Source organism: Protopterus annectens, chromosome 5.part0, assembly GCF_019279795.1.
Source record: "Protopterus annectens isolate FY-2018-M chromosome 5.part0, PAN1.0, whole genome shotgun sequence".
Taxonomy (NCBI): domain Eukaryota; kingdom Metazoa; phylum Chordata; order Ceratodontiformes; family Protopteridae; genus Protopterus; species Protopterus annectens.
The window spans coordinates 870,059,365-870,074,082 of NC_056735.1; the positions used below are offsets into that span (position 1 = coordinate 870,059,365).

Genomic DNA, 14,718 nt, shown 5'->3' on the forward strand with positions numbered 1-14,718 from the left:
TTCTGCAAGTTTTAGCCTTAGATAAAGAAGACACATCAGTCTTCTTATTGTGTGCTCTAAAACTCCCTGTCCTGATGTAGACAAATCATATTGGTCTTTGCAGTCTGTATCTAAATAATGAATGCTGCATACTACAGAGTAGTGCAGAAATAATATTTAACAATCTATGAATTCTGAAGTATTCGGGAATTATTGAAATGGCAGCATTTTGCATAACTTTGAATTTTTTAAAATGTACATATTTTTCCTGTATAATGTAAATACAATTTGATTTTATACTATAAATGATATCATCTAGTCAAAACCAATCAGAAATGTACTTTGTGATAAAAATGTAACTTTGTATCAGTTGATGCATATGTACTTTCAAGCAGCAATTCATTGTAACAGTGATATATATTCTTTGCAATTAGGACTACTTAAATAAAAACAAAGCATTGTTTCTCACAAAAGCCACATACTTCATTGTAACCTTTCATTTTATCAGGATAGTCACTAAGTATTAGTTGAAGCATTATTTCTATAGCAGATAATAGAGATGCTATTTAAAACAAGGGGAAGCACATCAGAACAAGGCACAGATATTATTTTTATCAAGTGGTGAATTCTGCTTTGTCTATACTTAGGATTACTGGAACAAAATATAACTGTATTTCAAGAAAGTTTAATTTTAAGAAGGATTTGAATGTTCTGTGGTGCTGTGGGATAAAGCCGTGGCTTCTCTCCAGCTGGCACCAGTTTGAACAGTAGCTCCGACACTAGTGATACCAACCAGTGAGTAGTGGAATTGAATAGCTGGTGCCAGTTATACTACTATGGAGGGCAAGATTTGTCCAAGCCTGGCTGCTTCAACACTACTTGGAGGTATCTATGAGGTAGGGTGTTGGGCTGCACAAGCAAAGAATGTCTGGCCCGAAAGGAGTACATGTAGTGTAGTCTGTGGTTATAGATACTGAAAGGATTTATCCTCATAGTTAGATCACAACATTCCAGGCTGAATACACTTGCTGGCTGATGGGGGGTGGTGGCTATGACCAAGAAAAAAATTACCTCCAGACATTTTACATGACATTGAATTGGAGTGTTTATGATGTTACCTTTTCAGCTTGGAAAAAAATAATGGTCATTTCTTCTACCTTGGGGTGGAGGCAGGCAACACATCCAGGATACATAAGGGGAAAGTCACGGTAAGTTGCTTGTCAGGTACTAGAATCCGCCATATCACTCATGCACTCAACTTTCTCAACAACAGGTACTGTTAAGACTCTGTCATAGTCCATGTTGGTGTGAATGACTTGAGACATACCTCTCTGGACTATATGAAGAAAGACATGATTGAGCTCACTGAATATGTGTCCCAGGCAGGTATGTCCCTAGCCTTAAGCAGCATCCTACCATCACCCAGAATGATGCCTCAGTATAAACAGAAAATGATTGACTTAAACAATTGGCTTAGTTTGTGGTGTCATTCCAAATGGATCCAGTACCTGACAGCCTGGGAGGACATGATTGACAGACCACAATGCTTTGCCAGAGATGGCCTTCATCTGTCTCCCCTGGGCTTCAGTCTTCTGGCAAAGTCTCTTGCCTCTCCCATAGTGCCTTTTTTAAGGCAAAGTCATGAGGACAAAAATGACTAATGTGAAAAATTCTTCTAAATGAAATGTAAAGGTCATGCTTCTAAATGCTAGGAGTCTTAACATGAAACTGCACTCATTGCAAGCATTCCTCACCCTGAAAGATGCTGACATTTGTGCAGTCACTGAAACCTGGTTCAAAGCTGCAGACAGCACCCCAGCCTTACCAGGTTACTTGTCCTACCATACTTTCAGACATCAAACAGTGGGCTACAAAGCCAAAGGAGGTGGAGTTTCAATATGTATCAAAGACATACACACCTCCAGGCTGGTCAAACAGAGTGACACATAGGAGACACTCCAGGTGCAGTTAACTATTGACAAAACACCTATTCAAATCATAGCTAGCTACAGACCCCCAACCATGACTCAGGAGGCCCACTCCACCTATCTGGACTTACCTGAATCCATCAGGATTCAACCCTCTACCCTGATCTTGGGCAACTTTAACTACCCAACCACAGAGTGGAAGACCTAGTCTAGCTCAAACATGAATGTCCAGACATTCCTCAATTTTGTCAGTGCTATTGCATTGGATCAGCTGGTTGACACCTCCACAAGAGGTAAAAATATCCTGGAGCTGGTACTAACCAACATGAGTAGCCACTGTAGCACCCCTACAGTGTTATCCTCCTTGGTAAGATCCAATCATAAAGCAATCACTTTCAAATTCACCATCTCCCCTGCCCCCCCCCCTTCCCAGGGTCGAACAAAAACTTTTCTAAAGCTGACTACAACCTCCTGAGAGCAGGTATAAACAGCTTCAAAGCCACCATCCCTTCAGTTGAATCAGGTACTAATTTTCTAAGCCCACACCAAAAAACTATATGAGCACCTATATAGCTGCATGGACTCAGCAATACCTGACAGGACCAAATCATCTTCCTCAAGGAAGAGTAAACCTGTTTGGTGGACAGTAGCAATAAACAGACTCTATAATAAAAGGAAATAAATTGCTGTCCAGGGCCATGAAGGAGCAGGTGACAAGTTGGAAGCAATCTCTCCTTTGTCTGAACAAGCAAATAAGGTCACTGGTGAAATCCTCTAAGGCTTACTTCAAGTCCAAATTGGCCACATCCACTAAGGACAATCACAAGGCCTTCTTCGCCTACATCCCCAATCTCAAAGGTAACTCTCAAATCTGCTCTGAACTGATGGTCAGGAATACCACATACACAAATGACGTAGATATAGCCAACCTGCTGGCAGACACGTTCAGTGGAAACTTCATCTCCCTGTCCCCCCATCAGTAAGCCCCCTCCCCTCATCACCAGGGAGCAGGTTATTAATGCCCTCTCAAAGGCAAAAATTACAGCCTCCATGGGATTCTACAACATCCCTGGCTGTGTCCTAGATGAACTCAGGCAAGTGGTCTCAGCACCACTAGGCACCCTATTCAACCAAAGCCTGTGTACCTGCTTTGATACAGCAGAATGGAGGACAGCCACTGTCATCCCTCTGCACAAAGGTAGAGCATCCACCGATCCAGGCAATTATAGGCCAGTCAGCCTAACTAGCCTGATCTGCAAGGCCATGGAATGCATTATCATGGACCTTATAAACAAGGACATTGGCAATCTCCAAATGCTTGATCCCACAAAGTTTGGTTTTGTCAAAGGGAGATCATGACTGTTAAACTTGGTCGCCTTCTTTGAAACAGTCACCAAAGCCATGGATAAGGGCTAGACAGTGCACACCACCTACCTTGACTTAGCCGAAGCCTTCGACACTAGTCTCCCAGCTAGGCATCAACCCATATGTTACCAGATGGGTAGCTAAATGGCTCACTGATAGAACCCACTCAGTCAAAATAAGGGAAGCCACCTCTAGTAATAGACCCGTAACAAGCGGCGTACCACAAGGATTGGTCTTAGGGCCTCTGCTGTTTGGGATATACTTTTTTGAGGTGCATGCCAAAACCAATGGTCTGTGGCTGACCAAGTTTGCAGATGACTGCAAGATGGGCATTGTCATAAATTCCCGTAGTGATGTGAAGATCCTCCAAGTGGCCCTTAACCAAACTAATGACTAGTGTCAGAAGCATGGCCTCAAACTGAATGCCAAGAAATGCATCATTATCCCCTTTGGGGAAATGGTATCCCCACTAATTATCACATTAATAACAATGTACTAAGCACGTAATCAGTCATGAGAGATTTGGGCACCCAGGTTGATAGCAGCCTGAATTTTGACCACCATGTTGCCGCTGTTGTATGGAAGGCTTTCTACATGGCCTACCTCATAAGTAAGGGCATTTCATCCAGGAACAAGAAAGTCATAAAATCCCTGTACTCCTCCCTTATCAGACCCATTATCGAGTATAATGCCCCCTTCAGAATGTACCTTGCCAAGTACATACAGCAGTTGGAGAGACCACAGAGGTTCCTGACCAGGAAAATCCAGAGTCTCAAAAACCTATCCTATGCAGATAGGCTAAAAGCCCTGTCCCTCTACAAGGTCTCTTATAAACTGCTTAGAGGTGACCTGTGTCTGGCATACAAAGCCATCTCAGACTCAGCCTTGATGGAGTTGCTGTATATCCATACGTCAAACTCCACTTGTGCAACCCGTACGCAGGGTCTCAACCTGATATGTGAACATTAATAGAACTTCTTGGTGGGATAGATTTGTGTCCCAATGACTCCCCCAACTGTGGAATAGACTTCCTGTCCATGTCAAGCAGAGTACCTCACTAGCCCTCTTTAAGAGCAACCTGGACAACTGGATGGGAAACAGAAAATATACCCCTAGGATCCCACCTGTGTCCCTGCTGGGCAGGGAAAACAGGTGCTCACTTTGTGGGAACATCGGTGAAATTCTTGGTTAGGCTTATAAGGGCCTCCAGGCCAATAGCCTAGTATCATCCTATGAACCTATGAAGCTATAATTGCTTTAAACTGCAGTTCAACAGATCAGATCAGAGCTTTGCACTTATATGGAATGTTAAATTAACAATGCAGACAGCTCACAGTTTCAAGTCTGATGAATATGTCAGCATGATGAAATATTAATTGAATAAACTTCTTTTGGTGTAAATGTTTGGAAATTGCACAACTGCAATTTAAAAATATATATATATATAAAATTATGAATCCAAGTTGTAAGTGGAAGTTGTGCTTCTCCATAAAATACAGTGCTTTTTACAGTCAACAGGGAATAACAGAACTATTTGAAAAATATTGTTTAAAATTTGGTGTAGGAGACATGTTTAGTGAAGAAGGAATAAATTGTGTTGTTTTTCTTCCCTAGATTTCATGTTCTGCATTAAGTGGCAGTTGTCCTTTGAAAGTGAAAAGCAACACATGCTACTGCTGTGACCTGTACACATGTCTTGGGTAAGTGCACAGAATGCTATAATGATTACAGTAAGAGAACTGACTGCAGTTCAAAGAATCAGATGAAATCAAAACAGGAATTGCCAGTTAATCAAAGCTTGCCAGTTTAATAATTCATTGAAATCTAAAGAACAAAATGACTTTTGTGCAACTGACAAGCTTTTACACCCGCACTGCCTATACATCCAAACTCCAAGGTTGGCCCATGCCAAAGACAATGACATTTTTATATGTTCTGGCAGAACCAATTTAATATCTTGCATGCAGCAGACCTACTTTTTGCAAATTGTTGCACTGAAAATATTTTGAGTAAGTTGGTTAAACAAACTATGTTTTAATACCTATAATATACTGTATTGCCCTGTTCCTTACAATCATATTTCTGACATCCAGCAAAATGATTTTCAAATTGTCCATCCAGTGGAGAAATGGTGAAAAGAAATGCATGTTGATGCAATGATCAGGGACACGACAATGCTTAAAAGTTAAAAGCATAATAAAAAATAAGTCAAAGAATGTGGGTTTCAGATGTATGGTATGATTGTCTGAGAAATGGAAGCAAAAATGTACTTCACATGGTCCTGATTAAAAAAAATTTCAGGAATATATACAGTTCTAGTCTTTGCAATGGTAACAGGGTTTGAGGTAGACAAGTAGTATGTAAGCAGAACAGTATAAGTTCTCATGAGTGATTGGAGAAAAAAAAAACAGAAAACAGAGCCTCCTTGTTGACAAGAAAACTGATAAATTATACAATAGCAGTATTATACATACCCATCTTTCCTAAGGCTAAACAACATGGTGAAAGCTCTGGTATTGTATACTCTATGACTTGAAGTAAGCACTGGAAAACGAGGAAGTAAAACTGATCAGTGTTTTTTTAATTTGTAGTTAAGACTATATAGATAAGATCTTCAGTTAGTACATAGGTAGGAAAACACTTTTGTGACAAGGAAATTGACTGCATAGAAATTTAAGTTTCTTTTCTTAGAAATAAAACATAGTCCACACTATTCCATATATATTGCCAAAAATGCAATAGGCATTCAAAATGTTAGTTTTAATACTGTGGCAGAATACCCTTTTATCTCTCTTGATAAAGTTAAGAATCTGCTGAGTAAAGTTAAGAAAAAAATGCTCAGTGGGTCCTGATCTTATACCTGGTTAATTCGTGTATGAGGTGTCTACTAACACAACATAACCCTTGGTATGGATATTCTATAGATTACTGCAAAGTAGGTCAGTTCCAAAAGATTGAAAGACGTCAGATATTATTCCCATTTTTAAGGGAGGTAATAAACAACAAACTGCAAATTATGGACCAATAAGCCTAATTTCAGTCATTGGCTTTAAGAGATGTATGTTAAAACATTTATTTGATGGGAACAAATATGGACCTAGCTTAGATGACACACAATTTAGATTTATTAAGGTAGATTGACTTTAATTCATCAATCTACGCTCTATGAAAAATTTGTTTTGTGAGAGATGAAGGGAAAGTTGGCTTGGTTATTTACCTAGATATTACAAAATATTTTGACACTTTGTCATAACCAAATAGCAAAATGTTCAAAAAGACTAATGAATACATATGTTCTAAACTGGATTGTAAACTGGGTAATAGATCGGAAACAATGTCTGCCATATAAGGACAGAACATCAAGCCGGATACCAATTAATACAAGCGTTCCATAAGGGTCAATATTAGGCATCATATTCTTTAATATACTGGTCGCAGGATTACCAGCATCTGGCAAATGTTGAGTCTGTAAATGTACAAACGATTGTAAAACTTGGTCAGAGATTAGCAGTCCCAACAATGTGAAAGACTTTACTTGATTTAAGTAAATAAATATAAAGTTATTCAATTTGGGGAATTTGTGGATATAAAGATAATGATGGAGGAATTGGAGGTGGTTAATCAGATCACTGTTCTGGGGATTATCATAAGTAATGAATTAGCATTCAAGTTTCACATATATGATATTAAAGCAAAAGCCTTGTAAAAGATGGGAGTAATATATAATATAGTGGAATCAAGAGAGACAAAAATTCTTAAAGCTTTATTCAGAGCTGTAATAAGACCATTAACTGAGTATAATTTAATTTTTGTATTCCATCTCTTTTTGATATTGTTATTGTTGAATTAATTCAAAGGGGCTACACCAGAAGGATTAAGTATATGAAGAATTATGTAGACTGATTAAAACATTTGAATCCTTACAGTACTCTTTATAGGATAGTGAGAGGCATGCTGTATTTAGATATCAGAGCTGCTAGGCATGAAATTCTGAGGACTGAGCTTAACCTTGTGTTAAATGAAAAATGTACTGGACTGAGGAAAAAAAGATGAGCTATGTTTAGAATACATATCAGTAGGCTGAAGAGTACTGATGGATTTATTACTCAACGTATACCAAGATTGTTGAATATGCTCCCATTGAAGTTAAAGGGAGTCTGACTCATTGGGCTACATCAAAAAGCAGGTTGATACTTTTCTAGAAGAAAAAGAAAAAACATGCAGCGTGGCATTTAGGGAGAGAGAGACACAGTGAATACTGTCCAGGATTTAAATCAATGTGTTTTCATTTATCGTGTCTTCCTCTTTTCAAACCAAGATTTTCCTCCATATCCCGTTGCAAATATTATAAATTATATATTTGGGAGTGGAAATGGAGGAAAGAGTACTGCCTTACTATAAGACCAGTACAGCAAGTCTCAAAGGACTCAAGGGAGTGCCAGATTAATACTAAGCAGACATCAAACTGCAGTATCTTCTTTCATCTTTTTAGGCTTCGTGAAGTTCTAAATGGACTGTGTCTGTTTATCTTCTGTACCCTTAGGAACTAATCCTGTTGTGTAATTTTCAGTATGCATTCATCTATTTGAAGATGTAAGTTATGGTATCCACTTTCTATTGTACTTTGTTGGGCTGACCCTGAAAATATTTCATTGCGATCAGAGTTTTATTCTGGTTAAGAAATAAAAATACATTTTCTGTTTACTCAAATTTCTTTTTCTGTAGTTTGAAATAATCTTGCCATTTTTATCAACACAAAATGCTTATGGTGACATGAACCTAAATACAAACAGTGGAATTACAGCTTATTCAAAAGTAGTGAATGTACAGCCTGCTGTGCTACAAAATAATGTTTAATTCCAGTTTCATGATGAATAGTGTGAATAACTGTACATGCATGATTTATATACAAGCATGTTGTACTGTTCTTGCAAATAAATGTACTGCCATTCATGTATCCTGATTTTGTACTGTCCATATTCAAAAATATATTTTAAATTCTTGCTTTTCTAGTGAGTAAATCTTAGTTCGCTTGGAACATGCTGCCAGTTAGTGTAGTGGATTAAGACTATGAATTATTAATGAGATGCTTCCTATGGTTTAGGGGGGTTGATTTCCAAAGCTACCATTTGTCTACTGTGTGACCTCCAGGAAGTCATTTAACCAGACAGTGCTTTGATACAGTTAGGAAATTGGTCTGTGCTCCTTGGCCTCTTAGACTGCATGACTAGCTACTACCTATCAACCTATGCTGAGCAACATTTCTGTTACTTTTTGGTATATCCCAGTTATTAATAATGCCTTCATCCTTTCTACTCCTTGTGCTGTGCTCGCTAAATACCCACATAGTTTCATTCAGTATTGCATTATTACAACTGGTGTCACATGATCACTTCCTAATAGGTTTTCATGGATTTTTCTTCTGTGTCACTTGCTTGTTGCATGATACTCTCCTAGTAGTGAATAAACTTTATTTTGCCTTTCATTCATAAATTATAACCTTTTTTTTTAAACCAGTAACTCTATAGGCTAACCCCCTTCTAGAAATCAGTCCTTGTTTATTCATTAAATAATGGACTAATCAGATTTTGTCATCTGTATTGTTTCGCAATCTGAAAAATTGACCAAGAAGTAATGTTATTTTTAACCACATAATGATAATAGTATCTATAAAAAAGCAAATTATCCTCAGTGACTTGTTTCTATAGAGAGAACTAACCAACAGGTTAGTACACAGATTTATGTCTGAATGAATATCAAGAAAATGTTTGGTATTCATACTGAAATTCACATTTATATTGAATGGCACATGTTGTATGATGTTGTCTTCCCTTGTGCACATAGTGTGCTCACCATAAAAGAATGTACAAAAAAAATGTACGTAAAAATTCTGAGCTCGTCTTAAAGGCAAGATAAGAATAATGGTATTTTGATACCATGGGCATACTCACTGCTTTGCTCTTTGCCTAAAATACTTTCCAGTGGAAAAAATGAATTTTATTTTCAGCAGAAATTCTGCCAATGATATAATTGTATTAATGAAAGCATGTTGGTTATTTGAATACAGGGTAACAATTTAATAAGTGTTTTATGTTAGAATTTACCAGATTTGATGATAGCCCTAAATGTTTTGCTTTGGTGTTATCCATTGGCATTGACCCTCCCTACTTGGTTTAGTGAGATGTTTTGGTAATAATTATAGTTTGATCAAATTCTATACTCTGCTAGAGTAACAGCCTTTCCAGGATTGTTCAAAAGTGTTGCAGGTAACATTTTTGCTGAGCAATCAGGAAAACATTTTTTTTTTAAATCAGCTCAGTAAGCTCCCGTTTAGCACTTGGGAAAGATGACTTAATATCGTCAGCAAATGTATTATGTTGCTTGCTTATTAGAACTTGAAAAATATTGGCCAGAAAGATTTGCACCGACAATAGTACTTTTAAATATTTATTTCAAAGCTAAATGTTTACCAGGAATGCTCAGGTTTATCATGTTTCTCTCTTTAAGTGAAAGTGACTTCAAAGAAGTTTGTTTTTAATACTTGTTACAAATTTCTTTGGGACTAACATAATACAGTATGCAAGATGGTAAGAAATTAGTCAATGTGAGTAAGCAAATTTTAATGGCTAAATTAAAAATTTATAAGTTACAAATATCTCAACAATTTTTGAAATCTGTTGAACAAACTTCAAAGAACTTAAGAAAGCAAGAAGGGCAGAGTAAAAAGCAAATGCATATGTTTCAGGGAGGTACTAATGATTTTAGGAACAATCAGGTTTTCAACAAGTCTAAATGGCTGAAAACATCCATAATGCGAATTGGAAAATGCACTAACATTAGAACTTCAGAGACAGAGGGAGAAAATGCTTTAGTGGCAAATGCAGGATTAGCTGTGGCAGCCCATTTCTTTATTAATAAACTTCAAACTTTCAACTGTTCATTCAAAGCAAACCCACTCAAAGAGTTACAAAGGAAATAGTTTTCAGAACAGGAGAGAGGTGATGCAAGATGAAAGTGGTATTCATATATCTGACTATTGCATAACTATTTTGGAGGTTAAAGTTACTATTAACTTGCTCAAACTCATTTTTAAATTGCATTCCTGTTTTTTTCTAATAAAGAATTTCTTAAATTTGTTGAATATGAACATGTTATTGGTTTAGATTAATAAGAGTTTGTGCTTCTTTTAAATAGGCTTGTCAGCTGACAGAAGAAAATCTTTTTTAAGGAATTTAGGTCAGCAGATAATTTATATGTGAAAATTCAGTTCATCTTGAATGCACTGGACTGAGGAGGCCCTGCAGCCATCAAAACAATTTGAATATCTGTATGCATACAATTGACGAGGGTGATCCTGAAGTTGTGATGAACAAAAACCCAATAACCATTTGAAATGTCAGAACCCATTTCAGTGAGTCATGGAATTTTGGAGACTTAGCAGCTCAAAAATGGAATGCATATACCAAGTCTAAACTGTCCTTTTCTCAGAATATTCCCTTTTCTCCAGGGTTTGGCAGTCTAGTAGATGGTAATTTGTGTTCAGGGGTATAGGGGGCATGTCCCCTGCAAAAAAAAAAATTTAAAGGAGAAGAACAATATTTGATATTCACTCTTATCTTGCATTTTCAGTCTATTTTTAGTGCCTCAGCAATCAGCATTACAAGTGCCAACATTTCAGTAGGTAGCCACAAAACTCACAGTAATCATTTCATGCTAGTTCATCTTGACAACCATACTCCCTAAAGCAAGTTAGCATTTGACCCATTGAGTAATAATACAGAGGAGTTTGTCAGTTAGTGAGTAAGGAGTTTTCTGTGAAGTATAATGTGCAGTTCAGTACAAGTATTTAATGTACTTTTTGTTTCAGTCAAAGCCCTGAACCCATTCCAAAAATATTACCTTTCTCTCCACATCTGCTGTTCTCGTGTAACCCAGTGAGATTACAGATCATGTGCTTCTTGTGTTCACCATTACAGTAGCTTTCCTTACGGTTATCGAGCAATGAGATAAGTATATCTAATAAGTGGGTGTGGGACAAAGTTCCACACATGAAAGTATTTAGGGAGGCTTTCCCACTTATGAAAAAATGATTTATGTGATGTACCCTTGGTGTTCCAGGAAAGTGGCTTTCAATTATTTAGGACTAATTACTTGGTTATGTTTTAGACTAGATCCTTAAACCTTCATAGTGGAATATACAAGCAAACTGTTAATTTTTTATATAAATGAGATCACACAGGATGGCTTGTGTTTATATACTTCCCAAATGCCTAAAGATATTTCTAATCCCCTCTTATATGCAGTAGTCAATGTTTAGGGCAGGAAAATTTTTGATATGTGTTTTAAAGAATAGTTATTGGCATTAGTCAGTTGTACTCCTGCTTACTTTCATAACACACACACTAAAGATACAGTATATAATGGTTATTGGGGACATTATATCTATGTTTACTTGCAGGTCTTACTGGGGCATGATGCACACTTCAAAATTTTCTTGTTTGTCAATTTTTTTCAGACGAAATTATAATTTTTTCACTGAAAAAAGTCTGACCATTTTATTTGTCAACAAATGACCACATATCTCCTTCCCTCTCCACTTTCACTGGCTTATATGAATAAGCACAGAAAAAGCATGAACAAGACCAAAAATCAACGAAAAGGAGGGTTCCAGCCACAGGTCAACAGTGTAAATAATCACTGCCCTTCAACTATTTAAATTTATTGGCCATCCCACGGTATTCCATAGAACCAGAATACAAAAATGCCCACCACTTTCAATCTATCTTGCTCTTTTAAAATTAGATACTCTGCACTTAGACAGCTAAAACTTAAGTTACCCCCTTTCTAACTGCTTAGCTCACACTGCACTGTTTAGGATATTAACCAATTTTTTTTCATCTTACCTTTAAACATTATGTATTTATTTGCATTTGTTTACTGGGAAGGTCCACTGGGCCAGGTGAGCCTATTTTCCATGGAGGCCCAGGGAGAAAACTCCACAAGGTTAAACAACAAACAAAATATGATCTATTGCAAGACCACCAGTTACTGGAGAGCCCACATTCTGCCTGTCAGTAGTCATCTTGGGATTAATGCTGTTTTCTCTTGGTGAGAGAAGGAGCACAGGGGCATTTCCTGGAGACTGCTGATCACCAGAAAGCCTAATAACTGCTTTATAAGTGACAGCTTGGAATTTGTGCTTATATTCTATTCCTGGTGAGAGAAGGAGCAGAGTATATTGATTCCTGACTATTTCTGGTTGGACAGAGAGTGTATGTGCTTAAAGTTCCTAATTGGTCTGGTTGCTATTCAAGGCATCTACCAGGAAAAAGGTACAACAAGCCTACAGACCCTTGCCTCATCTGGGACAAGACTGTGGATCATCAAACAGGCTGTAGCTTGCTTCTTATCTTGGGATTGGTGCTAACATTTTGCATCTGGTGAGAGAAGAAGCAAAGGAGCATAGTATCCCAACAGAGTGAAGCTGTGGTTATACCAGCACTAGTAGTAGCAAGGTAGTAGCCATTCATGTGACTCCCCTCTTTTCATCATTCTTGACAAGCTAATTCTTTGCTTTCAGTAAGTAAGGCTTGATTTGTTTCTAACTTCAGAATATTTGCCTAAATATTTTATCCTTAATTTTTCAGGGTCTACATATTAGTTTCCCCTCAAGTGTTTGGCAGTGCTCTGTACAGACTCAGACACCTTCAGTAACTTTTTTCCTGTAGAACCACGATTGAAATTTCTCCAATACCTAGTTGCACACAGGACAACTAGTTTACAGTGACAAGCACTGTTCCCATATTTGCAAAGCAGATACTCCTGACATTGATTGAAATTCTAACTCCAGCTGTCAAATAAAAAAAAGGTCTGTTGCTATGGATATGAACTTTCCCACTGTCTCCGTTGCCAGCTTGGTGGATATGGGCATCCTGAGGCAATGTAGAAATTGCCTCACATTTACTGACATCCAGTTAATTCTCATACAGACTGATATTGCATGTGAGAGATGTATTTACACAATGTCACTGGAGGCAAAGTTCTCACATAAAAGTACACCTAATGTCAATAAGGTTGTCAGTAGTACACATGCTAAACCATTCACACACAATTCAAAACACACATGTCAACCCACATATGCTGAGGCAATTAAATGTAACCTTCATAAACCACAGCAGGGTTGTGATAATGGGGAAAGAGTGTATTAATAATGTAGTTGCAGGACCTACCAGATAAGGTAGGACAACATGAATTGGTGTTGATAATGGAGTACCTACGGGTATAACAGGATAGATATAATAGGATATGAGGACTGTCTCAGTCCCCATGGGCAGAGAAAAGGAATATGGAAGGAGATACAATTCCAGACTTCTGTCTGGCAAATGGCTTGAGGGCGAACAGCATGTTCTCAGGATTGCATACAAGAGTGCCTAACATGTAACTAAGGAAGACTTCCTCCTAGTAAGGAAAGGGCATTGGGGTAAAGTCAGAGATTGCAAAGTCATGCTAGTGAAACAGTCAACCCACAAAATAAATCCCTGGTGGCCATAAACAGTTGCAAGCAGTTGTCAGAGAAGACTCTAAGGTCAACAGGGACTAGGCTGATGCCCTGGAAGTTGACTGGAGAGAAAGCACAGCAGTTCAAGAAAATACTCAGGGTTCTAGCACCCAAGGAAGAAGAGGAAATAGGTGGAACTGAAGAAGAAGAAGGAGAATGGAAACATTTCAAAACAGCATGTGTGAGGACTCTAACACAGATTTGCATTTGAGCCAGGTATGAAAATATATATGTAAGGAAATACACCCTCATCTCACCCATATTGAAGACACATAAAGATCCCACTAGGTGTTCCTAATATAGAACAATCTCATTATTGAATGTAGACTATAAAATATTTATGTCTATTTATGCTAATAGATTGAAGAAAGTCCTTCCATTCCTAGTGGATGAAGACCAAACAGGATTTATTCTAAATAGAAATACATATGACAGTATTAAGAGAGTACTAACAGTAATAGATTACGCTTTTAATTCAAAGAAAATTTTAACACTTCTAAGTTTGGATATAAATTATGCCTTTGACTCAGGTCTATATTGAATTAGCAAACGCTTAGAAAAGCAAACACTAATTCATCGACCATGTTTACGCGAAAGCTTAAAATCTCGAACACCCGGAACAGCGATTTTTTCACAGGGGAAAAAAATCGCTGGGCCAGTTTTGGGAGTTTGCCATTTCCTCCACTGTGGTGCAATCTTGGAGTTGGTATATTTAAGTAGGGGGTGTGGGGGGTGAAGCCCTTCACATTAGATAATCTTTTAAGTTTAATTTTTTTTTTTTTGTGGACCAGCAATTTTTTTCCCTGTGAAAAAAATCGCTGTTCCGGGTGTTTGAGATTTTAAGCTTTCGTTTAAAAACATTCAATGAATTAGCGTTCACTTTTCTAA

The 14,718-nt window shown here is 37.5% G+C and overlaps 1 protein-coding gene across 1 annotated transcript in view; it reads left to right on the plus strand.

Moving 5' to 3' along the window:
* The window catches only part of LOC122802869 (transmembrane protein 255B-like), a 972,295-nt gene that overhangs the window by 871,939 nt on the left and 85,638 nt on the right, over nt 1–14,718 (plus strand). The window contains exon 6 of the mRNA XM_044072667.1: nt 4,887–4,972. Coding sequence (XP_043928602.1) covers nt 4,887–4,972 — 86 coding nt within the window. The remainder of the gene's footprint in view (nt 1–4,886; nt 4,973–14,718) is intronic.